Here is a 27,004-nt window from a genome sequence, read left to right as displayed (position 1 = left end):
TACAGAAATCTACTTTGCTACATATCAAATTCTTAATCCATATTCTGTCCAATCTGCCCTGGCCCTCTGCTCAGTTAATCATTCTCTCATTTGTATTCTCCTACCTCATGGAGACAGAGCTGATGCAAACAGCTTGCCTTGTATGAGGATGAGTTTCAGTCTGTGACCTTGGGTAAGGAAGGCACCGTAATGGGTTGTTTCCTTCCTCCCCATCCAAGTCCCAGGCACTCAGATTAAAATAATTCAATACAGTACTTAATGGTCACGAAGGACTAAGCATCTTTAATACGTGGAGATTGTCAGTATATTCTTATTCCTGAAAGGCATCAGAGAATATTTATGACCTAAATTTCATGTATTAGTGAGCTAAAAACAAACCTAGACAGAACTGGAAGACTCCTTTCGCCTGTCTCCATGCAATAATGGACTCAAATCACTTCAGCAATCTAAGTTTGCTATGAGATCCTATAGAACATGAATCCTAGCATCTCTCAATATTATAGCATAAAGTTATTAATGTTCTGGCAGTAAGCCCGGCCAGCAGCATTCAACTCGTAAATTCTTAACCAAGCTATTTTATACTGCTTCAACTTAGTTTGGTGGTTGAGAAAGGAAACAGAAACTCAGACAAATAACTAATAATCACATTTCAGCCAGAATAAAAGGCTGGCCGAAGATACCCCAAGCTTTTCTTCATATCTGAAAAGAACAAAGCCAAACATTTTCTTTAAAAAAAAAGACAAAACATTTAATAGGTGTTTTTTTTTAAAATTCAGTACAAATTATCACTTCAAATAAACAGTTTTTATTCATTGCTAATCATCCAGTAAGATTCAGTAAGCAATTTTTGCAGCTTTCTTTTTTAATAGAATTACTTTATTACAAAAGAAATGTTTTTATACATTACCTTGCTTATTACTTATACACAGGTCAGGAGAATTTTAAGTGTCTTGAACTTCAACAACTTTAAACTTTTATAGGAGTTGCTTGGGCAGATGTCCCAGTTTCAGTAATTTACTGCCACAATTTTTTTTAAATAGGAAAGAAGTCTGGGAAGATTATGTTGTAAAAAGGAACTTAATTGGGTTCAATGCCAAATTATAAAGTCTGTGCCTAAAAATACTCTGTGGTGAATGGTAACGCCTTACAGAACAGTAATGAAATAAACTGCAAGGCCACAATAAAAAGGCTGCTGTGGGAGCATCAAGGAAAGATAAAAAAATAAAAACCCCAGAATGAAATCCCCAGGATGCCAGCTGCTGTCAAGATTATTCAACCAACTCCACTGCCAGCCTAGGAAAGATACCAACTGTTAAGCAATAATTTAAAAAATAAGACAATTCCAACTGTCCCTTTTTAAGAGAATGTTAATGTGAGAACCTTCAGTTCAGTTCAGTTCAGTCGCTCAGTCGTGTCGGACTCTTTGCAACCCCAAGAATCGCAGCATGCCAGGCCTCCCTGTCCATCACCAACTCCCGGAGTTCACTCAGACTCGTGTCCATCGAGTCAGTTATCAACTCAAAACCCGGTCTCTGTTGTTCATTAAATCTGAACAGCCATGATCAAATAGTATTCATTTCTTCATGTTAAACTACTTGTAATTTTTCCTTCAACCTGCCTTAATACAATTGTGTTAATGCTTACTGTCAGGTTCTTTAAGTACTGTATGTGTGATGAACACCTATGTTAAATGAAGTTCTGTTCTCAGTACCATTTATTGGCTACTTGCTACCTAGAACAAAGAAGAAACCTGAAAATTAAGCCCTAGAAGCAACTTTTGTGGTGATTACTGCCCCCCACCCATGCTTTTTCTGACTTGATACACAGACATGCCTTCAAATTCACCTCCTTTTTAGCAGGAAAGAGGTTATAGAGAAAACAGTGTTTGAATTAAGAAATCTTTGATTCCATTCTCGACTGTACCCTTTAGAAGCAATGTGAATCCTGCAAATGATTTACCTTTCCAAAGCCTATCCCCCATCTTGCAGCCTCTCTCCTCCCAACTCTTTCGACGATCATGTTTACTTCTTACATTTCTTAGAGACATAAAAATGATATAAAGGAGGTGCTAGAGAAGGTGTCCCAATCAGCTAAGGCTAAAAACACCATTTTTTATGACTAAGTTAACTACTCACATTATCTGTTTATCTCCAGGGCTCACTAGTATCTTTTTCTTAGTTTTCAGATGAAATGAGATATAGCTTTGATATAGTCTTGAAGTGAAGTGAAGTCGCTCAGTCGTGTCCGACTCTTTGCGACCCCATAGACTGTAGCCTACCAGGCTCCTCTGTCCATGAGATTTTCCAGGCAACAGTACTGGAGTGGATTGTCATTTCCTTCTCCAGGGGATCTTCCCAACACAGGGCTCGAACCCGGGTCTCCCACATCGTAGACAGACGCTTTACCATCTGAGCCACTAGGGAAGTCTGATATAGTCTTGAGTGCCAGACTAAAATCTGTACTGTATCTTGATAGTGGCGCTGACAGTTAATTCTGAAACCCCAGAGGTTTAATTAGTAGGAGAGTGGCATTTCCCCTGGCAAGATGATTACTGCAACAACAAAACCGTTAGTTCTGAATACAGGAATTCCCTGGTCCATCGATGTCTGATTCTATGACATGGAAAATGCCTAAACATGGTATGCGGCATGCTACGATCTTGCCAGTCAATTTCTTATCAGCAAAATTATGAAGTCTGTTCCCAAAGACTTCCAGGCCTAACATTCTTTTAGAAATGTAAAGCAGCATGGCAGTGTCTTTCTAGACGACTGAGTAGTTGAGAGGAAAGATTGAAGGCGGGAGGAGAAGGGGGCGACAGAGGATGAGATGGTTGGATGGCATCACTGACTCAGTGGACATGAGTTTAAGCAAGCTTCAGGAGTTGGTGATGGACAGGGGAGCCTGGTGTGCTGCAGTCCATGGGGTTGCAAAGAGTCAGACATGACTGAGTGACTGAACTGAACTGAACTGAATAGTTAAGAGGTGGTGCTGGAAATGTATACAGGGGAAAAAACCCTAATAAAATGTAGATGATAAGTTAACTCAGGATATCCTGGGGTTTCTTATACTTGGGGACATACGGTATTTTCCTTCCTGAAACCACAGTCAGGTAGACCAGACTAAAACAAATATTCTTCAAATTCTAACAATGAGACTCAGGATTATGTGCCGGTATTTTCACAATCTGTGCTTTTACTGGGTATGGAATATAAAGGGGAAAAGAAGTCCATGAGGTTTTATTCAATAGGGAATAGAGAGTGTGAACAATGAGTAGCACACCAGAGATTAGGACTGCAGCGATTTATGGGACACGCAAAGTCTAAGACATGGGACACGCAAAGTCTAAGACACGGGACACGCAAAGTCTAAGACATGGTACAGGAGGCTCTAGCCAGCTGGAGCTCGGGTGAAGCTAGATGATCCAGAATCGTAGCACGGAATGCCACCATCTCCCCTAAGACCTGCACACCACAGTGGTTAATATACACGTACATAAACACAAGGGCTGCTGGGAATGACAGTCTTGTCTTTTGGTGGACCTATTTGCTGCTTCCTACTCTCGTATTTTTTTTTTTTAACCTGGTGTTGGCCAGGTCCAGCTCACAATGGTCCCAACCACCTTCTAGTGTAATCTTGTACGCATCAACCTTCAGTGGGTCACCAAAAAGTTATTCCAAATCTGTAAGCTGCAAACAATATTTTTCTAAAAACCACAGCACATACACACATAATTTAAACAATCATTTAAAATTCAGTGGGAAGGAGCTTCCTGGGCATTATGGGCTAGGTTTCCTTTCCTAAAATCCACAGGCTGAATCTACCCGGAGGTTTCTCATACCCTGAGAGGAGAGATAACATGCTCAAGTCTGCAATAAAACATATCTTGGTGGCTGAGTAATAATCGTATCGAGGAAGAGACACAAGTTTTGTAAACTACACAGGAGTACCCATGTGTTTTCAGTGTGCCTTTAACTAATGTCTCTTTCCACGTGGGGTTAAGGGCAGTGGGCCTTCCCCCTGTAAAGTGGAGCGGAGGGGAGAAGGCAGGCATCCTGCAGAGGAGCGGCTATGGGATTCCCCGTCAGGTTTTCGCCAGTGGGTCAAACACCTGCAGCACCGTTCTCTCGTCTTTGTCACTTATTGTCACCCAGGTACCAAAGTCTTTTGGTCTGTGCTCTGGGGGCGGCTCCTGGGCTGGTGAGGCACTGACTTGCAACGGGGCTGAGTGCACCCTTCCGAGGTTCCCAGTCCCCAAGTCCGGGGGATCGGAGCTCTTGGAAAGCCAGGAATTATTCAACAGGTTAGGGTGGTGGAGGAGGCTCCAGAAGGGATCCTGGTAGTCACCGAGAAGGGGGGCACCCACTGATTTTCTGTCCGTGGTGCCATCAGCCTCGGGGCTTGCAGGTGGTGATGAAACGCCCAGGAAAGCCGGCTGTGGAGAGAGCGAACCCCCGGGAGGCGGGGCTGTGGGTGAACCGTTGCTGCAGGGGAGCCCCTGGAGAAGCTGGCAGCTGCTCTGCAGCACCTGCAGGTGGAAGGCCGCTGGCGCCGACTTCTTCCTGCGTGGGGGCACCTGCGGCACGAGGGGCGGGGCCTCCGGAGTGGGCGGGGTGGCAGTGGGCGGGGCCTCCGGAGTGGGCGGGGCCTCGCCCGAAGTGGCCTTCCTGGCGGCACCTTTCCGCAACTGAAGGGTTCTCGGTTTGGGAACCGGAGGGACTGTCGCTAGTGGAGGGGTGCCAGGGCTCAACTCCGGGGGCCCGATTGTAAAATGGACGGCCTGATGCCCAAGCTGTTCTTCCGGTGACGTGGGCTGAGAAAAGGTACGACAAAGAGCGTCAATCAGCAGCCTGCCCAGGGAACTGGGAATCGATCAGCACACGCGAGATGGGGCCACGCGGACATTCTAGCAAATTCAGGATTTGAGAATGTCTGGGATGCGGGGGTGTCATCAGGCACGAAAGAGCATGGGCGAAACACACAGGTATCAAGGAGGAACAGCAGGTCCAATGAAATATGAGTAGAAGCTTTAAGCCCACCACAGGGAATAATCTGAAACAAGTTTCTCTGTTACCTAGGAAACGGGATTATAGTCTTCCTTTATTAAACAGCGAACCTCTCTGAAAACTCTTCCTGGAGGCTGCAGCTTTGATGATTCAGTGAAGTAGCTTATGTCACAGTGTTAAGCTAATTGAAGGACTCTTTGAAGGGTATACTGGCTCCTTGAATCTTTGCTATTTAAATATAGAAGAATGGCAGATTTCACACAGGGACTTCCCTTCCTCGGCTCTGATTCAAACGGACCACAAAGGAAACAACTGCATGAGACCAGAGGGAGCTTTTGTACAGACATGGCTGTCGGTAGCTTAAACATCAGCGTTTCAGTATTGCCACTGGTTCTTTAGATAAACCAGCTGCAAAAGACAACCTGTTCTCTGACAGCCTTTTACTTCAGCCCCTGTGCAGCTGGTGAGGAAAACGAACCCATTTCTACCTCTGGCCTTGAAAAGACAAAGTGAGAACAGGGAAGAGGCTGAGGAAAAAGGTCTGTAAGTGCAAGGAGGTGTGGAAAATGGGCGGATGAATGAGCAAACATGGAACAGCAGAGCAACCCAGAAAACACAAAGCCGGCTCTGGAAGAGCCAGGCGCCCAAGCCACGCTCACACTTCCTCCAGGTGGACAAGCAACCATTCTGTAATGACCAGCCAAGGATTACCGAGTGTCCGTGACTGGCACACTGAGCTCAAACGGAAGATCCAGATGTCTCTAGAGGTGCCAGTCTTTGGGCTGCTACTGTCCTGACAAACTCATGTCTCTGAAGCAGCAAGCAAGGCTGAGAAGCTTGAGAGCGAGAGCAGAAAACAATCTGCAAGAAAAGTGGCAAGAGCTGTCGCGCCTCCAGGATCCGAGGCCACACAAGCGCTTGTCAAACAGGGCCCATCCGGAGACCGGTGACTGTTTTTCTAATGCAAATAAGATCTGTACACGTGAACCGTGGGCATAGGACACAGACCACACACACAAATGGAAATTACTGGGACACGTAATACAGCGTCCCACGCTGGCTTGGTTTGGGAACAGAAATGGAACATTTGGACAGAATGATACCTCCAAGCTGTTCCTGTCTTGGTGAAAAATTCCCAATGTTTCTGCTCAGTGAGAGCCAAGAAGCAGCAGGGATGAGAGGGAGAAAGCAATTGCCGGGCATGTTCCTCAAAGATGGGGCCGTGGCTGGGAGTCGTGAACGTGTATAAAGAGACCAGACTCATCGGAGACATAATTCTTATCTAAGGAGACATCTGTGCAGCCCAGGAGCAACAGGCTTACATGACCAGGTTCTTACCTTTCCTGTCCTCCTCAAGGTTGGCTTCTTGATGGCAGGAACCCTGGGGGCGGGCCGACGGGGCAGAAGAGGCGCCACCCCCGCTGTGGGCTCTGGTTTGGAAGATTCCTGGTCCCTCAAGGCTGGAGCATTTAGGGCTTCTCCTGGGACGCCTGAAGCATGGAATGGCATGGCGGACGCGTAAAGGACAAGGCATTATTCAAAGGATAACGCAATGTATTTCTCTTTGATCTAAATCTCTGAGGGTTGTCAGGACCAACCAGCTAGGCTTGGCCCCAGCTTCTCACGCTCACCTTCTCAACAGGGATGGTGATCTGGGGGTCTGTGTAGGGGAGAATCAGTGAGACCCTAAGATCAGGTGCAAAGTTTAATGTGTACCCATGTTGCTCAGGGGAGATGATGGTAGAACTCCTTGAAATCTTAGCAGGGCCCATGAGAAGGAAAATATTAAGTTGCGATGCAGGGTAGAGTTCAAACCTCAAACCTTTCCCACTCTCCACGTCTATACAGACTTAGAAAAAAACACCCTTGTCTGTAATCTAATTAACATACCACAAAATTTGCCCTTTTTCAACGATTATACTTTGGTGGTTATAGTCACAAAGTTGTACAACCATCACCATATGGTCCCCAGAACATCTTCATCACCTCAAAAAGAGACCCCACACGTTTCCACAGCAGTCACTGCCCAGTCCCTCCTCTCCTCTCGCTCCTGAAAAACCACTATAATTTTCTCTCTGTATAGATCTGACTCTTCTGGATAGTTCACATAAATGGAATCATACAACACATGGCCTTTTGGGTCCGTTTTCTTTCACTCAGCACAGTATCTTCACGATTCACCCATGACAGAGCTTGTTAGCACTCTATTCTTTTTTACGGCTGAGTAATATTTCATGGGATGGATATGCTTCACTTTATCCATTTGACCTTGGCATATAGAGCAGGGGCTGACAGAAGAGGTAAGTATGACAAGTTCAGGTCAGTTGTCTTGAGAGAAGAGGCTATAAAGAGACCTGCTACTACTGCTAAGTCACTTCAGTCATGTCTGACTCTGTGCGACCCCATAGAGGGCAGCCCACCAGGTTCCCCCATCCCTAGGATTCTCCAGGCAAGAACACTGGAGTGGGTTGCCATTTCCTTCTCCAATGCAGGAAAGTGAAAAGTGAAAGTGAAGTCGCTCAGTCGTGCCCGACCCTCAGCGACCCCATGGACTGCAGCCTTCCAGGCTCCTCCGTCCGTGGGATTTTCCAGGCAAGAGTACTGGAGTGGGGTGCCATTGCCTTCTCCGATAAAGAGACCTAGTGGGGCCTAAACAATGCAGCAGGGATGCTGGTAATAACAGCAACAGGATTTTAGAGGTGGGCATTCTAGAGGGTGGCACTGAGCTCTAGAGAAAACTATGGGTGAAGGTCAATGGACTAGAGGTGAGGAAGGAGGGAGTGCCACTGGGGGCTGGGTGGAAGAGAGTCCATCAGCTGATGGGCTGTTTCATCCATACAATGAGTTTTCGTTTTTTTTTTTTAATAAAAGAGAAACCATGGTGTTATCATGCAACAGTGTTTCTCCTCCTCTTAATCCATGCCCTCTTTAATGTTATTTGGGAATTTCAAATAAATGAAATATCCAGACTGAAAACAAATCAGGCAACTGTAACTGCATCTGGCTTTTCAGAGGGCATACTTTGCCCTCTTCAAAACAGAGTCTAGTATAAAGTCAAAACAAACAAACAAACCAACCCCAAATTGCTAGTTACCAGTGATTTTGAATGCATAGGGGAGATTCTAAGTTAAAACATGGTTAACAAGGGTTAGGTGAAGTGACCGCAACAAAAAATGAACAGGTAGTATGGCAGAGAAGAGGTCCCTGCCTGACAGTGAAGAATCGAGGGATGCTGGTAATTAAAAGACTGAGATGTCTTGCCTGAAGGAGAAGGCCTGCTTAACCATCTCTTTCTACTGAGCCAGCAGGATGAGTTAGTGCCTTGAGCAAGAACCTCTTCTAAAACTCATTTTCGTTTATTTCTGTCTCTCCCCTAAGTGCTCCTTAATAATCTTGGGATTATTTTTATCTATTGATACTTACTGAATTTTAAATATATAATTCTAAATGGACGATAAATCTTCGTAGATGAATTTTATAAAATGTTGCTAAAGGGTACTTTTACTGAATACTGCCTCCAGAAAAAGAGTTCTGTTCTTTTCTAGGCCCCTTTTTGCAAGAATATTAGAAGAAGAGCAGAATCTTGAAGGCGCCCTGGGGGAGCACCTACCTCCTCTGGCTTCCAGGAGACATCGGATGGCTGCTTCCGCCTCCTGAGCGTTGGTTGTTTTGATCTGCTTGACATTATAAGGCTTACTTATCCCAGTCCTTGCTTTGGGCTTGAGGACAAAAATCAGGAAGAAATACATATTAGCACAAGTGGGAAAACAGCCTCGCCTGGTGAGACCTCTGCTTACGGATCCATACATGAGCGTGAGGTTTACAGAGCTCCATCAGTGATGAAGGCACAGCTCCCATCAAAACTGCACCCTTCAAGTCTCTTTCCCTCGGAGCATTCGAATACCCGGGGGGAGGGATGCAATAACATTCAGATGATCTGGTCTCCCCAACCGGGTGGTTCGAGGATTGTGCAACGTGGACCAACCATCCTCTATCTTTATTTCGATAACCAGGTAAAAAAGCAAGAAAGATTAGTCAGAAGTCACTCCTTCCAAGGTCCAATGAGTCACGCAACACTTTCCAGATGTTTCTCAAAAGTGCTGATTCTACTTCTTCACTGTTCTACCTCTTAACCTCCACCTCTGAGTTGCCTTTGAGGACCTGCCTTCATCACTGTAAACCACAGAGGTCAAGTCAGCCTCCTACCCCTGCTGTGAGCATGACCGTGGCCATCAGCTGGCCCAGCTCGCCTCACTCTCCCTTCCACCCGGCCCCCAATGGCACCTCCCTCCTTCCTCACCTCTAGTCCACTGACCTTCACCCACAGTCTTCTTTAGAGCTCAATGCCACCCTCTAGAACGCCCCGCCTCTAAAATCCTACTGTTACTAAACCAGCATCCTTACTGCATTACTTAGATCTCTTTTTAGTCTCTTCTCTCAAGACAACTGATCTGAACTTCTCATATTTCTCCTTCTACCAGCCCCTGCTCTATACACCAAGGTCAAATGCGAGCGTCAGAAGGGAGAGAAGCAGGTATGTCTGGAAACCAACAGTCCCTCCATGAAGGGGCGCTTGGGAGTTTTCTTCAAGTGTGATTTTCTCTCTCACACTCTGGACGACCATTAAAAACCCCTACAAAGGACCTGGTAGTAAGTTATAGGGTTTGGGGGGGGTAAATGGTGGATAGGCAGAGTTAGAGACAGAACTCTATGTATTCACCAGGAAGAGGTGACCTGGCATGATGTTAGGGGCTATGCATGGACCACGGGGCAGATCTCATGGGTTTCAGAAGCTGGCCCGTTTTGCTCTGATCTGAGAAAGGAGAACTCACCGCTTGCTGAGGGGCTCCCGGTAGGAGTTTTGCTGTCTGCAAAATCGAGTACTGCCCGTGGGTGCCAGAGGAGATGGAGGCATCCGAGGCTGATTTTTTCACCATGAAACCAGCTGTAAAAACCAAGGAGCGCAGAGATTCCATCTCAGTGAAGTCACAGCTACTTCAACACAAAATTCCCAGCCAGCAGAGAGCAAGAGCAAGGTCATGGTCTGAGTACGTCCATGGCCTTCAGCGATTCAGAGGTGCTTCAAGGCTGTCTACTGATTCTCTAATAACTTGGGCCTATTAAAGTAGATTCTCTGGAGAAGCAGTGTTTGAATGGAAATTTTAATCTAACATCCTGGGTGAGGGGATGTTAAATCTGACATAAAACCTAATCAATCACTTTTAAGTGGTTTAAAACACACTACTGTTATTAGGACCAAATTTTAAAGATGTTTCATGGGCAAAGTCTTAAAAAAATTCCTAAAGCAGAGAATAAACTATATTTAATAATCCTTATAGCTATTAATTAATCATATTTAGAACAACATTTAGTGACAGAAACACTAGATGAAAAGACAGATGACCAAAAAAAAAATGGATACCAATTCTGTTAATAAAAATTGATTTTACATAGACATAGATATATCTAATTGGAAAAAGGATGGAAATTTTTTGGTTAACAACTATCATCACTAGGTAAGTGAAATTAAATTTTTTATTGTTTCTATTATCTCTTTTTGTAAACCTCCACAATAATATAGGATATCACTTTATTTTTATTTAATATTTTAATTTATTTTCTGAGCATGAACTCTGAAAAGTAAAAAAAAATATGCTTAAACAAGTCATGCATTTCTGACTTGCCGTTGATTACTATTGTGATGTAACTCACGATGAACCCAATTCTGAAAGTAGGGCTTAGGAAAATCTTCACTGTCACGGCGGGGTGGAGGTGGGGAGAAGTAAGCAGTGGAGGTAAATGGAAACTGATCAAAAGCATGGTACAACCTTATTTCCGATTATTGAGGTGTGTTTTATGAGCAAAGCATTGTTTTTTGGGGGAGTCAGGAAGAAAAGTGCTACGCTGAGACCCAGACCGGGAAAAGCCGTTCTCAGCAGACTCGGGCTTGAGCTCACAGATGGAGGAGCGGTGCCCGCTTAGAGGCGCGTGTGGCCACCTTCCGAGTCAGGGCACCTGGGCTTACTCTCGTCCTCGTGAGCAGAGAGGGTGGGCAGTGGTCCAGGAGAGAAGGTGCTGAGAGATGCCGTTGGGGGTTGGGGGGAGAAGGAGCTCAAAATGTCCCCAGCTCATTTGTGACCCCAGTTCTCCAACCTATAAGGTTTCAAACTGAAAGCAGCTTCAAGCAAAAGCACAGCCACAAGAGGGCAAAGAGCAGCTTTAGGAAGGGCTGCTTTGACTTGCTTGCAAGACACAAGGCTACCTCTGATACCAAACTCGCCAAGGATTTAGGACGAAGAGGAGCCCGAGGAGGGGAGAAAGCGCTGTGAAAACCCAACAGCAGGATTTTAGAGCCATTCGCTCAGCAGGTAGGAAGGGCACGGTTATTCCCAGCAGGCATTGTGGTGAGTGGAAAGCAAGCGGAGTCTTACTTGGAGGGGGGGGTCTCTGCGGTGGGTGAGGTGGCCGAGGCCGACTGGGAACCGACAGAGACCTGCTTGGAGAGCGGTGGCGGAAGTCCCCAACTGCTTCCAGCTCCTGCTTTAACTCCACCAGGTCGGCATCATCTAGAGGACACGGCGGGACGTGAGTCAGGGCAGTCAGACTCGGGTCTGCAGGGACCCCTCCCGCAGGACAGCTTGAAGGGTCCCTTTCTGCTGGCATGGGGGCGGGGAGAGGGCACCTAATGCCTGCTTGGAACACTTGGTGAGCCGTGGACAAGGTGTGATGTCCATACACGAGAGACACCGAAGAACTTTAAAGTGTAGGCGTGCTTCCTTCCCAAATAATCCACAAGACTTCCACACAGAATGACAGCTGAAAACCAGAGCCCCTTCGCTTTTCTTTTTTTTTTTTTAGATTGAGCTGTGTAGCATGTGGGATCTCAGTTCCTTGACCAGGGATCGAACCTGTATCCTCTGCACTGGGAGCCTAGAGTCTCAACCACTGGACCAGCAGGGAAGACCCTAGAGCCCCTCATTTTTCATTCCCCGCTCTGAAACAGGGCAGTGACACTTTTGGTGTTGGGAACATTTTCACTTCTCTGCCGGCGGGGCAGCCTGCAGTCCAGCGGCAAGGTCCAGCATGGAAGGTCCCTGCTCACTCAAGCCCCAAATCCCACAGCCCACACCAGCAACTGCCTGAGCGTTCACCATCCTGACTCACCAGGGGGATGGGGAGGGGACTGCTTCTGTTTTATTACATTTATTACGTTTGGGGCTTCCCTTGTGGCTCAGCTGGTAAAGAAGCTGCCTGCAAGGCAGGAGACCTGGGTTCAATCCTTGGTTTGGGAAGATCCCCTGGAGAAGGGAAAAGCTACCCACTCCAGTATCCTGGCCTGGAGAATTCCATGGTCTGTTCCCATGAGTCAAAGAGTCAGACATGACTGAGCGACTTTTTTCACTTTTTACATTTAAATTCAGGACAGTTTTTGGTCTTCTGTTCCACACCACAGCACACCTCGATTCATTTCATCGTGGCTCATCCTCCCATCCCTCAAATCTAAAAGTGAGGTACATCTCATGAGCTCTGCTGGGGGAGGCAGGATGTCTCCTTCTAAAGGGAGTGCCTGAGGGCCCTTTTCCAACCCACTGGAAAAGACCCTGATGCTGGGAAAGACCCAAGAAGGCAGGACAAGGGGATGACAGAGGATGAGATGGTTGGATGGCATCACTGACTCAAGGCACATGAGTTTGAGCAATCTCCAGGAGACAGTGAAGGACAGGGAAACTTGGTGTGCTGCAGTCCATGGGGTCGCAGAGTCAGGCATGACTGAGCAACTGGACTGAGGGCCTTAAAGCATCAAGGAGATATTCCCTCAAGGTCCACCAGGGGGCGAGTCTGCCCACATGTCAGAACCCCAAGCCGCTTTAAGTTCTTTATTCAAAAGGTACACACCTGCTCTGCCTCCAGAGGATGCCTGAATGATGGCCACCCTGGAGAAGAGGACCACTTCCTGTCTCAAGGGCACATCCCTTCGGCTACTTCTGCTCCAGGGCAGGAGCCCTCTGGACGTGCAGCGTATAGAAGCACCTTGATTTGCTAAAGAAGGCTGTTGCCTCCGAATTGTCAGCAGTCTCACACCATGGGTTTGGGTAGCCCCTGGGAGTTGGTGATGGACAGGGAGGCCTGGCGTCCTGCAGTTCATGGGGTCGCAAAGAGTTGGACACGACTGAGCTACTGAACTGAACTGAACTCACACCTGGACGTGCATCCGAGTCACCTGGGAGCTCCATGAGTCACCAGGTTTCCAGGGTCCCAGCCACACCTGCCAGGCCCACATCTCTATAATGTGGCAACTGATCAGGCCTCAGCAGTCTATTAAGCTCTTGATAGTTCAACGCAGCCAGGCTACTGACTGGCTTTGGGACCAAAAACAGTCAAAGGGGCTTGGGGGTGGTCTCTGTACCTCCTGGGAAGTATCTAATTGTCACCCCTGTTTTTTGTTCTCAGCCCCAGCTCAAAGGGTCCTGACACACAGCTAAGCCCCTGCACCTGCTCGCCACCAACAAGGAGATACAATGTCCAACAGCTGGAAGGCACTGGTGGCTGTGGCTGAAATGGAGCTGAAGAGTTTGATGCAGAATGTGAACCACTCTAATCATCTAGGGACTGGCTGTTTGATCCCAGTGACTTTCAGTCCCTCTCAAGTCTAAAATGACGTAATGATGCTAAGATGTAAAATTATTGTATAACAATATAATGTTACACAAATATAACCAGACACCAACAACTCAGGACATTGATAGTGAGTATGTGTCTTATGGGACTGAATCAGAAAAGTCTTGGAGTGGCGGGGAGAAAAATCACAAATGTAAAACCAGTTCAGAGCCACGCCAATTTAAACAGAGGAAATTAACTGACTCATTGGAAAAGATCCTGATGCTGGGAAATATTGAAGGTGGGAGGAGAAGGGGATGACAGAGGATGAGACGGTTGGATGGCATCACCGACTCGATGGACATGAGTCTGGGCAACTCTGGGAGATGGTGATGGACAGGGAGGCCTGGTGTGCTACAGTCCATGGGGTCGCAGAATCAGACATGTCTGAGCGACTGAACTGAACTGAATGGTCATGAATCTGGTGTGTTAGAGGGGTACCAGTTGTTGGAAAAAAATGAAATCACTAGAGGAAATCGGTGTGGTGGCAACTGCCTTCCCAGAGCCCAGTGTCCACCTCTTGCTATGACTCACTTTGCCCCTCTGTTCATGGGCCGAGCACACTGGATGGTGGCTTTACGTGATGCCCAGCTGCTGAGCGAGTGAACGCTGCACCAGAGGCGAGTTAGAAAAGGAAGGTCCACGCTACCTTTGTAGGTTGGACGCTGCTTCTTCTTGGCGAGTGTTGGTGACCTGGCGGGAGGTGCCGTGGAGGTGGAGCCGGGAGCAGTGGAGACCTCGTCTCCCCCTGGATCACTGTCTGAGACCACAGGCTGACTCAGCTCATCTGCCAGATAGTCTTCGTCATCTTCGAGAATATCCCCTTGGGGAAGGAAATGTCACAGCGAACAATTAGGGGGAAAGCGCCAAGTCATTCATCGATGGGTCTGTTTCGTCATCGAGGCCTGTGGCTCGTGTTAGGACCCCCGAGGTCCCCGAGGCACAGCCACCAGCAGCCCCAGGCACCCACGTGGCAGCAAGGCTGGGACCCCAATTCCACGGAAGTCTGAGACACAGGACCAAGCCCACAGCCCTGACATCCACAAATCACTGTCTTCAGTGAACCTTCAGACGCCTCCAGTCTTAGCGCTGCAGGTAGCACCCGTCCGCATGAATGCCCCCAACTCTGGCCTGGAGAGTGAGCCTGCACTTCCAGGGGTCTCTGGAACCTTCCCCAGGCGGGTCTCAGAGGGCTCTTGAGGCTCTCATGCTGGGAGAAGGTCTCGTCTGCCTGCCTCGCCACGGGAGCGGGAAGTCCTGGCGGGGTGACTCACCTTCCGACTCATAGTCCAGACTCGTGAAGTCGAAGCTCTCCTCCAGCAGACAGGAGTTGGCCGTGGGGGACACGGAGGCCACGCTGTCCCGCTTCCGGATGATCTCCTCTTGCAAACCTTTCAGCCAGTCCTTGGTCTTCGGTCTGATCTTCACGGCTCGGCCCTTCACCTGAGGACAGAGCGGCCCCCCGAGAATGATCGCTGACCTTAGACCCTCTGACCCCAAAGTGCTTCTCACTCGAAGGCACGTACCAGGAGCCAGTCCACCTTCACTTTTTGCCCAGAGGGTCTAGACCTTGGGCAGGCCTGGCACAGCTCACATTTGGTCTGAACAGAAGTCGAACTGTCATCCCAAGCTTTTCATTCGGTGTGAATTTAAAACCAGCACATTATCCATCAAAATGGGAACCACCTATGAGCTGCATGTCCCAAACCATGGAGAAAGAAAAAAGAAAGTCGCTCAGTCATGTCTGACTCTTCGCGACCCCATGGACTATACAGTCCATGGAATTCTCCAGGCCAGAATACTGGAGTGGGTAGGTAGTCTTTCCCTTCTCCAGGGGAATCTTCCCAACCCAGGGATCAAACCCAGGTCTCCCACACTGCAGGCGGATTCTTTACCAGCTGAGCCACAAGGGAAACCCATGGAGAGAGCATGACCCCAATATTCTTGTCAGGGGTTGGGGGGTGAGTGCAGGGAGCCTCAGTCACGCAGCGGGCATGGTGCTCCAAAACTTGCTGTTTCTCCCCAGTCCTGCAAGGAGCCGGGGCTGGAGGGTAGATACCAGAAGCAGATGTGGTAATGAGGGGACCTCTCTGGTGATCTGGTGGTTAAGACTCTAGGCTTCCAACGCAGGGGGCATGGGTTTGATCCCTGATCAGAGAACTAAGATCCCACATGTCTCGTGGCATGGCCAAAAACTAAATTTTTTTTTTATTAAAAAAAAAAAAGATGTCGGGCTTCCCTGGTGGCTCAGTGGTAAAGAATCCACCTGCCAACGCACGATGCACGGTCCGATCTCTAGTCTCAGTCCCACCTGGCACAGAGCAACTAAGGCCGTGGGTCACAACCCCTGAGCCTGTGCTCCAGAGGCTGGGAGCCACAGTGAGTGCATCTCGTGTGCCCCAAAGCCCGTGCCCCACAACCAGAGAAGCCACTGTAGTCAGAAGCCCACACACCTCAACTAGGGAACAGAATCTTGCACGCTACAACTAGGGAAAGCCCATGCAGCAACTGAGACCCAGCACAGCCAAACATTTACAAAAATAATGAAATGTTTTTTTAAAGATGTGGTAAAGAGAGAAACCCAGCCCCTGCCCTCCTGTGGGCGTCTATGTTCGCAGAAACCGGCCACGTACAAGCACAAGAAGCCGGAGGGGACAAGCACGCCCCACGGGTGACCAAGCATGCCTCACCTTCATTCCGTCCACATCTAGGACACTGAGCGCTGAGTGACTGTCGGCAAAAGTCACGAGCATCTGCCCTTGGTTGATCCTGGAAGAGAGGAGATTTGCCAGGTCAGCCCCGGGGACACGCTCTCCAGCGATGAGCACCCAGCTCCACCCGAGCGTGTCGCCACCTGACAAGCACGATTGTGCCGTAATTCCCCAGGGTCTGCATGAGCTCCAGGCGCACGTCCTCAGGAAACTCGTCCTTCTCTTCTGAGCTTGGCGACTGCAGGTTGACGACGACCGTGGCATCCGGGGGGCCCTGGAAAGAGGACACTTCCTGGAACACCCTGTCCCGAGCCCCCACATCGACTTCTTGCACTTCCACCTCCACGATGGCCAGCACAGGTCTGCGTTAGACATGGAAGGAAGAGAGGGCACCGTTAACCCAGGGCAAGACCGTCCCCCAGCCCGACCGCCATCCCGACTCCACCGTCAACAGGAAACGTTGACAACGCAGCCCAAGCGTGTGGCACCCCCTCGGGCCTGGAACCGAGCTCTCCAGTCCTGGGGTTTCTGCCCATCTTTCCCTAACTTTGGCATTATCTTCGCCTTCCTATCTAAGGATGACCTGAGAGAAAATCCATACCAGCCATCAGCAAAGGCTCTTTGCATGTAATCCCAGGACTGCGGGAGAAGAAAATGGCGACCCACCCCAGCATTCTTGCCTGGAGAATGAATCCCATGGACAGAGGAGCCTGGTGGGCTACAGTCCATAGGGTCGCAAAGAGTCGGACACAACGGAGCAACTACCACACACAGGACCACTGGGGATGTGGAAAAGCGGGGATTTTCCCTGGGCTGGGGGGTTCAAGCGTTTTGTAGGGTGCGCTATTTGGAGTAGGTTAAAGGTTAGGTTACAACTTAACGCTATTAGGTTTGCATTAAGAACCTCATAAGTGAGCATCTTTTGACCAACAAATTCAGTTCTAGAATTTTGTTCTGAGGAAATGACCAGGGTCAGACAAAGATTTATACACAAGGTTGATCTCTGCAGCACTGTTGATGGGAGGGACAAAGGAATAACATCTAACTGTCCCAGGAGAGGGAAGGAGTTACGACGAAGCCACACAACCATGTGCTATGCGCTCACTAAGCACAACGTTGTAGAAATCTACCTGACATTCACTGAAAACAGATCAGCAGGAAATAAAGCAAACCTTGTAATTTTTACATAGGGATGGGTTTACTCCACAAAAAACTTATAAAATCCTCTATTAGGCAGATGACATCATCTTATTGAAGACATCTACCATATTAAGTGGATAAGCGAAACACTAATATCGTGGGGTAAACCATAATGGGAAAGAACATAAGAAAGAATGTATATGTATGTATAACTGAGTCACTTTGCTGTGTAGCAGAAATACAACATAAATCAACTATATGTCAATTAAAAAAAAAACCCAAATCCTGAATCTAATACTATAAACTCTATGGTGTTTTTAATAATAAAATATTAGGAAAATATTCATCAGTAGGTTGAGTGGGTAAATTCAGTGGGTATATTTAGCGGAATACGGGACAGTGGTTGCAAATGAGAGTCAGATCTCTAACAGCGACATCACTATCTCAAAAATATTTAAGTAACAAAAAGGCAAGTTGCACAATGACATAATTTCTCAAAACTTAAATGACACAAACCGCCATACAGGCTGTATCTTGGCAATTTTCATAAATGAAGTCACTTTTGATGCGGAGTGATGACAAAAACACTGATTAATTCTTGGTGGCAAGCACACAGCTACTTGTCACACATTCGCTACTCTACCACGTGTCCCATGTGCACACACACGCATTCGGATGGGCAGGTCTCTTCTCTGCAGGGAGCACCAGACCCCCCTTCCCCAGCAGCGGACATGCCCATGGCGGCCAGGACCTTACCTGTGGTCAGACGCTTGCAGCTCTGCCCGGCCGTAATACTTGAGGGCACCAGGAGACCAGGTATGTCTGAGTTGGGTGCCAGCATCCAGATCGCTGTCTAGAAGGTTGAGTTCTCCAGCTGCTCGTGGAGATTCCAATCAAGAGATACACACAGGGACATACAAGACACAATTGTATCAACATGAACAAACGCTGATTACAGAGCGGGGGTCCATGTCATGGACCACCTCCTATCTCGTGGCTCTAACCCCTTGGACTTGAAACTGGGTCAAGGCGGCTTTGGGGCCTGGGGTAAAAAACCCCTCGCCCGGGACTTCCCTAGCAGTCCCAGGGTTAAGACTCCGGGCTTCCAATGCAAGGGGTGTGGGTTCGATCCCTGACTGAAAACCAAGATCCCATGTGCCTCGAGGTGCGGCCGAAAGAACAAAAAACACTCGTCCTGAGCAGGCAGAGTGGGTGAGAACACAGCAGTCACGGCTGCAGGCATTCTGCCCCGGGCCCACGGTAAACAGGACACCTGCAGCTCTTTGTACAGTAGGAGAGGCGGAGACTAAGGACACAAGGCTTCTTGAGCAGATGTCCACAAACTGATCTGGACAAAAACGCATCTTAATCTGCAGGTGAGATTTCTGGGCTTTGCAATCTCAGCATCCGTCTCACCAGGACAGTTTAATTGTTTATGTATCAGTTTATAGGTGTTTGAATTTTTTAACAAACTGCACTTCTTGCTGGGCCTCAATAATCGTTCAAAACTCAATCGATGACTAACGAATGAAATTTATCTTTCCTGTGTCTTGCTCATGTGTGATCTAGAGTTGGGGCTTTCAGCAGGTAAGAGCTGGGCTGAACAAAACAGGCTGGAGAAAGGGCACAAGTGTGAGAGGCAGAGGTGCCCGAGAGGAGGACCCAGGACCTCTCCCCTGATCCCCACTGTGAACAAAAGGCAGCGGGGTGGGGTGGTGTGGGCAGAGAGCCACGAGGCACAGATGCAGAGACCCAGGAGCCCGCACACTCACAGGCTGGAGTCTCTAGAAAGAGGCCGGGGGGGGCTCCCCCAAAGCACCACTCCCAAAGCTTAGGGGTAACATCTGGAATACATTTCATGTAGTTCTGGGTTAACAGGAGCCTTGTTCTTTAAACAGCGAGGAGCACTGGACTAAAGAAACATGATATTCCCTGTGGCACACGGGTCACCGCCCCGCTCTGTGTCTGTGCACACGGGTCACCCACCTGTTCTGTCGGAAGGGTACCTCTTTCTCCACCACAGGACCCTGTCCGTCCAGGCGGGGGTGCGGCACTTGTCACTGGTGTCGTAGGCAGCGGAGCCCACGTCGTACTTGTAGGTGGGTCCAAAGTCGATGGTGCCCTCGTGAAAGTCTTTAAAAATCTATCGGGAGGAGAAGTCACAGGACCATCTCAGTTCTTCTAGGTCACGTCCATTACACACACCAGAGGGCATGTCCCAGAGCGGTTCTTTTTGTCCCCGACAGGGACAGAATCTACATCATAGTGGCAGGCATGTTGAAAATGGGATATCTGAATGCCTTTAAATTAGCAAAAAAAGTGACAATCATCTCCTTGTTCTGCTGATGGACACACCACTGGGCCTCCCCCACCTCTCAGCACCGGATCTGTCACATGGGAGACAGTGAGACACACAGGCACGAGGCCGCTTCCACGCAAGAGGACTGTCCAGCCCGGCCCCGGCAAGGCCTTGATCTGTATCTGTTAACTAAACCAACTGGCTGTCAACTGCAAATCGGCGCTCGCCAAGGACGTTTCCCATCTGCATCTGCAGATTGAGCTCTGTGCTGCTGCAGCTGCTGACCTTCAACACCCCCTGAGGGAGTTCAGGGAGAAGACTCTTGAGAGTCCCTTGGACTGCAAGGAGATTCAACCAGTCCATCCTAAAGGAAATCCACCCTGAATATTCACTGAAAGGACTGATGCTGAAGCTGAAATTCCAATACTTTGGCCACCTGATGCGAAGAACTGACTCACTGGAAAAGACCCTGATGCTGGGAAAGATTGAGGGCGGGAGGAGAAGGGGATGAGATGGTGGGATGGCATCAACAACTCAATGGACATGAGTTTGAGCAAGCTCCGGGAGTTGGTGATGGACAGGGAGGCCTGGCGTGCTGTAGTCCATGGAGTCACAAAGAGCTGGACACAACTGACCAACTGAACTGAACTGAGGGAGTTCAGGGTGGAGAGTGAGGCACTCAGTGCTCCAGGGAATCCAGTGGGACAGGTCTTTGATAGATATTTTCAGGAACTGATTTCCTGATCCCAATCCTTGCATCCCTTCATACCGAGAAAATCACTAAATCCCTTCACGACTAGCAGAAAACCTTTTGTAAAGTGAGTGCTTGATTGAACTGAACTCCTCCTTCACCAAAATCCTATATTGAATCTTCCCCACTGCCTCTTTGAAGCAGTCTCTCAGAGCTCTCTGAGGTGCTGTCTCCCGGGCTGCAGTCTTTATTTTGCCCCAAATAAAACTTAATTCACAACTCTCATATTGCCCATCTTTTTAGCCAACACAGGTAAGGAGCGGCTCAGAAAGGAAGCCCAGTCCTCTCCGTCTTCAATTAACCCCGGTCCAGCCCTGATGCTGTGGGCAGACCGGGAACAGACGCTCACTCGGTGTTCTAGTGGAAGGGTGTGGAGGACACTGGCAGGAGGAAGGAAGGACCCTTAGCAGAAAGGCCTGTAAAGATCCCTTTGCCCTCTGGCCAACCCCAGCAACCCACGTCCCCAAGGGGGAAGACAGAAAACCCGAAGGAATGACCAGATCTCGCTGCAGAAGGGGTCTTGCCCTCCCTGCCCGCGCCATCTAACCCACTGTGCTTTCACCTGGTGAATGGAACTAGCTGCGCTTCCCTCCCCTCAGTCCATCCTGCTAGGAAGTAGTTCTGCTAGGAAGTAAACAGGCGCCGAGATGTGGAGGCCCGCCAGTGTGACCTTGAACTGAAGATGAATCCTATAGCTGAATCTTCCCTGTTACATCATGACCTGAGAAGGCACTAAAAACCTGCACGGGGTCGCACAAGGGAAGTCTGAGCTGAACTCTGACTGTCTCCGGCTGTATCATGGCTCTGTTTACTGACTCTGGGATCTTGGACATGTTATGTGACCTTGGCCTCAGTCTTCTTATCTATAAAATGGGTACAATGTCTAATCTGTGGGATGGTCTTATATGTACAAATCGGTGTGTGGAGTATATTAGACGGTGTATTAAATGAATTTGTTAGCATGCTCACTACCAAGAAACAGAGATATAACTGAAATGAATTGCTTTGAGCAGAGTCTAGCATGTCACTAGCTGGTTTAGTGCGCCTGACATACAGCCGTTCCTACAAGCCTCAGCCCGAGTACAGGGTGCTTGGACTATGTACATCAGACCCGCCATCCTCATCAGCTATGTGCGCAGAGGCTGATGTGGGGCTGTTTGAATCAGCTTGGATTCAAACTTACTCCCTGGGAAGCCCTGGACCAGGGTTCAGCTTGTCTGGAGGAGGAAGGGACGGCTTGCTGCCCCTCCAACCACAGAGCCGGGGCATAGAGGCTCCTATCACCCTGAGCTCCTCCGGCGGCTTGCGTGTAGCCAGTGTCCTTTCATACAGCGACAGCCCCTCTGGCCACGAGAAGATGCAGACCTTGACTGTGGCCAGGAAAGCAGAACAGGACACGAGTGTGGACAGACGCTCATGTGTCTCTAGCTTCTTCTGCCAGGCACGTTTTCTACCATACCAGAATCAGTTATATCCGCGCATGAAGCTTAATGCAAACACGAGCGTGTACATTCAGTAGACAATGTTCCACACTGGGGGCTCCCAGGTGGCGCTAGTAGTAAAGAACCTGTCTGCCAATGCAGGATACAGAAGAGACGCGGGTTCGATCCCTGGGTCGGAAGATCCCCTGGAGAAGGGAATGGCAACCCACTCCAGTATTCCTGCCTGGAGAATCCCACGGACAGAAGATCCTGGCGGGCTATAGTCGATGGGGTCGCAAAGAGTTGGAGAGGACTGAAGCAACGTAGAATGCACGCACGCACGCTCCACATTGGAGCAGGTGTTAAAAACTATTTCAAAAGCACAACTTACTTTTCCACTTGACTTCTGCAGCTGTAGCTGATCAAATTCCAGAAGCCTCTTCCAGTCTTGGCGTTTAACAAAATAGAAGACTTCTTCATACGTGAGATCAATGCGGTAGTTGAAATCACCACACCAAAACACATAATCGTGAGAGAAAATGTTTCTTCCCTAAGTCATAAAAAGAAAGAAATCCTGATGATTTGACCCATCTTGCAAGGAATGTGGGAGACGGGGAAAAACAAATTCACTATACAGAAGGTAAGCAAATATGTTTTTCTTAAAATGTTATTTTTAAAATAAGAGTCTGCTAAAGCATCTCATTTTTCACTAATGCCATAAAAACCTGCTGATAGCCTTGCACGTGGCTTACTTTTTACATTTTAAATAGTGTTTTTGAGTGGTCTGGGGAAAGCGCCATCCCTAATACAAGGCGCATGATGGCTAGTATTCGCTCTGCCCATCAGATCTTGGCCTCCAGGCTGTATCCCTGCTTCGTTATGTCTGTATCCTAACAACAATGGCCCAAATATGCAGTGTTATGAGAATGAGGTTTAAGAAAATAAGTATAAATGCTCAGGACATGCAATTCTATAAAAGCTGGTGGATTTCATACATTTTTATCCTTGATCTATCACTCCCCTTGATCAGTCCCCCTGCCCCCAGCCTGCCCAGTCAGCTCCGTGTCCACACCCAGGGCAGCCCTGTCGATCTCAGACATCTTCCCCTTCCCCCACCCAGGAATCACAACAATAGCAGCACAGTATCTGCCGCCCACAATGCTGGGCTCTGTTCTGGGGCCTCCTGTCCTCACAGTGGCCCTGCAAAGCACATACTCTTGGTTCTCTGACAGATTAAAAGAAAAAAAAAAAAAGTTCAAAAACTTTGCTGAAGGTTACATCAGTAGTACATGATATAGACAAGATATGAACTCAGATCTGCCATGCCCCGAAACCTGTTTCTGTTCACTACACTGCGTGATACTTCCACTCCCCTCAGCCCACAACAATATTCTGGACAGAAGACTGAAATGGTCACAGCCCAATAAAAGAGCCATGCGGAGCAGCCCTGCCTAAAAGAACACTCCGTGGTGATGGAAAAGCTCTGAACCCCAGCTGTCCAAAGCCCAGCCACATGGGGCCACGCACGTGAAATGCAGCCACTGTGACTGAGGGCTTTTGGCTTTATTTTATCTATTTTACATTTACATAGCTACTTGTGGCTAGTGGCTACTCTATTGAACAGCACAGGTATAGAGTACAGGTACCCTCAATATTTCTACTGAAAAAAAACTATATTATCAACTCTTTAATTATTGAAACTGTGGCCCGTGTTTTCTACTTCAAAATAGCACTCTTCAAGTGAGAACGGTTGGATTTTACTCTTTTTAAGTTACACAGACACAAAAAGAAAAATATCAGTCCTACAGAATCTGGAAAACTACAATGACAAATTTCCCAACTCACTTCTTTCTTTTTATTCCAAGAAATAAAAGCTTCAACAAGGATTACTTGTTGAACAACTTCAAGCTCTTCTTCATGAAAACTAAGGAATTCTTGCCTTGAGTGCAGGCCAGTGAACAGGATGTCAGTTTTAAGGGATCTGGCCTTACACAGAAGAGCTCTGTGACCCAGCCGTGTCTCAGACAGAATCCGTGGCAGGAACGGCTGAAGTCTACTCTCACTGCCGGGAAACAGGTGTGTCTGCAGGGGGCTGAAGGTGTGTGAGACCATCATCTCTGCATGGAAAGGAAAACATTCAAATCTGAATTCGCAGAGATGCCCCGGCTTCAGAATGAAAACTTCGGAACCCCCGCTAGAGGGCGCATGACGCATGATATTGGCAAGCAAGAAACTAGACCAGGATCCGGGGGCTCCCAAAAGGACTGGTTTCGAAACCGGGTATTGCCACCACAAGAAGGTACGTGTGAATCTCAGGAAAACCAAATCGTTCACTGGGTTTGGATTCAAACGTTCTTCACCAACTTAAGACAGAGCACAGGGGTTCTCCTTCCCAGTTCCACGCAGTTGCCTCAGAAGAAGAACACGCAGGGTGTTATCAGCGTGTTCAAACAGTACAGAGATACAGGGGGACCCCAACACTCCTGGGCTGGACGCCCCGCTCACCTCTATCTCAGCTTCCCTAGCTGGTTCCCCCGCCTGGAGTGCTGAGCCCCCAGGGCAGGGATGCTCCTAGAGCCGTGTGCCCCACCCTCCCGCAGCAGCTCAGACCCCCTGGGCGGGGCTGACCCGAGCAGGAACCCAGCCACCGCCCACTGCCCTGCTCACCACGGGGAAGCTCAGCTTCTGGGTGATCTCCCTGTAGTCCTCGTTCCGCTCCTTCACCTGGGACTGCCCGGCCGTCAGGTGGCAGCAGACGAAGCAGAAGCTGGTGCTGTGGAACTGGAAGCGGATGGCCACGGCGCCCTTGTTCCCCGCCTTCCCGCCCATGCCCGTCTTCACCGTGTCGATCGCCACGTCCCTGGAACAGAGAACGCGCACGCGGTGGGGGCGTCTTCCCAGTGGCTCTGAAGGAAAAGCAGACGCTGTTCTGCTACAGAGACGAGCCACCTGGTGGTGTCATGGGCTGAAGGCTCTGAGAACCCCCGACACCATCCGCGCAGAGGCTCCCATCGCCAGGGACCAGGCCGCACCGGGACCTGCGTCACCGTCCACTCCACATCACCCCTCCCCTTCCTCGCCCCGGGGCCAGCTCCCTGGGGCAGACAGGAGCATCCTGTGGTCCCAGCTTCGTCCAGGTTGCTCACACAAGCACCCACGAAGCACCTTGGAGTTGAATCACCTCCCCCACCACCTGCTTCCAGTCTCCCAGCTACAGCAGGAGCAGCTACCACATCCTACACAGCTCTTCTGCAAAGTACAGGAGGGGCCCTCAGATAATCAATGTATAAGAAACAGCAGCCATCCAGTTATCTGTGCTGGCCTGGTGGAGAGGGGTAGCTTCCAAGCAGTGGCCTGCTGGTGTTAAGATGCTGACTTATAATGCACACAAGTGAGTGCGTGGGTCCACAGGACCACGGAGCCTCCACCTGCTCCCTGGGACTGGTGCCCAGCAGACAAGGTATGGGGGTAGCCTGTCAGCAAGGGTGCGAGCTCACCCAGCTCAAGGCTGGAGGGCCACGGGGCCAAGGACACCGGGGTTGGGACCTTAGCGGGCACCTGGGAAACCCGGAGCCCCTCGGCATGGATCCCTTCCTCGTGTTCCATCTCTGATCCCAACCCCAACCACGGCCTCACTCCAACCATAACTGACCTTTACCCACTCCCTGTCGACACTGCCAGGCTGTTACAGCAAGCATGGGGGACACGAACCGTAAAGTTTCCCAAAGGTCACAGAAGAGATTATTAGGAACACAGAGCATTTTGCTCTCCAGGTGCTGCCCCGGGCAGTCTGTGGTCCTCGACCTCCAAGGCAATAAACAACCAGTGTGACCCTATTGGGTTCAGGGGTCAGGCCAGCTCAATGCCAGGTATCGGCAAAGAGAACGACTGTTGGGGATTCTAACAACATGAGTGAGACCAGGGAGCAAGGGAAGGCTATGAGACAGCTGAGGGAGAAGGGGAGTTACTCCCAACCTTAAAACACATGCATGCCTGCGCGTGCACACACACACACGCCCTTTCCTAAAAGACATCCTGTTCCAAGACTTTTCCCCGCATGCCATTCACAAAGCTGTCACTTTGGAGACTGAGTAATGGGGTGACAGCGGTAGAGAGTTTCTGCCCACACATCTTTTGAAAAGTAGAATTCTTTTGAAAAGAGACAACAACTCATTTCCTGATGAGTTACCCAGCTCTAGGTCAGAGGTTTCCTGTCTAACACTGCCGCGAGGAACCCCTTCCCTGGGCCCAACTGAGCCTGGCTGCCAGCGATGGTGAAATGCTCCTCCTAAAAGGGTCCAGCTTCCTGAGCTAGAAGTTCCCATCGAGGCTTTTTAAACGCTAGACAATATTCTATTCGGCCTGGTTTTTCCCTGGGGGTTGTGTTACATTTGACTAAAATAATGGCAGGTCCTGATTCCTGCTGCAGGAAGTGGGGCGGAGGGGAAAGGAAGTGGGAATAAAACAATCCTGGGTTCCCCCAGATGTCTGTCAATGAAATGTTCTTACCTGATGAAGGGGATGTGGTGTGGACGCACAAAGATATAAAGACAGACGCCCACCAGCTGCGCTGAAGTCAAGAGAATGTACCGATGAGAGCGCGAGATGGCCTTCTGGAGCTGCTCACCCCACATCTTCCTGTTGGTGGTACTGGAGGAGAGAAAGCAACGATGCTGTTCACAGTTAGCTGGACGCAGACTCTCCCGCCTGGAGACTCCTCCAGCCCTGAGCTGGTTCTTTTTTACCAAACTGACATCATATCGCTTGCACGCCTGCGTCAGGGCCCTCTGAGCCTCAGTCCTCACAGCGGACTATCTGCGTGTTTCTGGTTGTGTTCCGCCTATCACCTCTACCCCTGCCTCCTGCCACCCAGCTCAGGGCCTTACTCGTAAGACCTCCACGTGTGCGTGCTAGGTCACTTCAGTCTTGTCCGACTCTTTGTGACCCCACGGACTGTATGTAGCCCGACAGACTCCTCCGTCTGTGGGATTCTCCAGGCAAGAATATACTGGAGTGTGTTG

The 27,004-nt window shown here is 49.1% G+C and overlaps 1 protein-coding gene across 1 annotated transcript in view; it reads right to left on the bottom strand.

Annotated features, from left to right (window-relative positions):
• Positions 1-1,382: 1,382 nt before the first annotated feature.
• Positions 1,383-27,004, bottom strand: part of SYNJ2 (synaptojanin 2) — a 101,882-nt gene continuing 76,260 nt past the window's right edge. The window contains exons 14-27 of the mRNA XM_052645472.1: positions 26,493-26,633; positions 24,651-24,843; positions 22,375-22,533; positions 19,499-19,655; positions 18,269-18,386; positions 16,516-16,734; positions 16,352-16,430; positions 14,936-15,104; positions 14,311-14,484; positions 11,435-11,569; positions 9,836-9,948; positions 8,614-8,722; positions 6,342-6,493; positions 1,383-4,810 (exon numbers count right to left, since the gene is read on the bottom strand). Of these exons, the coding sequence (XP_052501432.1) occupies positions 4,082-4,810; positions 6,342-6,493; positions 8,614-8,722; positions 9,836-9,948; positions 11,435-11,569; positions 14,311-14,484; positions 14,936-15,104; positions 16,352-16,430; positions 16,516-16,734; positions 18,269-18,386; positions 19,499-19,655; positions 22,375-22,533; positions 24,651-24,843; positions 26,493-26,633 (2,647 nt within the window). The 3' untranslated portion in view covers positions 1,383-4,081. The remainder of the gene's footprint in view (positions 4,811-6,341; positions 6,494-8,613; positions 8,723-9,835; positions 9,949-11,434; positions 11,570-14,310; positions 14,485-14,935; positions 15,105-16,351; positions 16,431-16,515; positions 16,735-18,268; positions 18,387-19,498; positions 19,656-22,374; positions 22,534-24,650; positions 24,844-26,492; positions 26,634-27,004) is intronic.

Source organism: Budorcas taxicolor, chromosome 9 (assembly GCF_023091745.1).
Source record: "Budorcas taxicolor isolate Tak-1 chromosome 9, Takin1.1, whole genome shotgun sequence".
Classification (NCBI taxonomy): domain Eukaryota; kingdom Metazoa; phylum Chordata; class Mammalia; order Artiodactyla; family Bovidae; genus Budorcas; species Budorcas taxicolor.
This window is presented reverse-complemented; position numbering and strand designations above follow the sequence as displayed.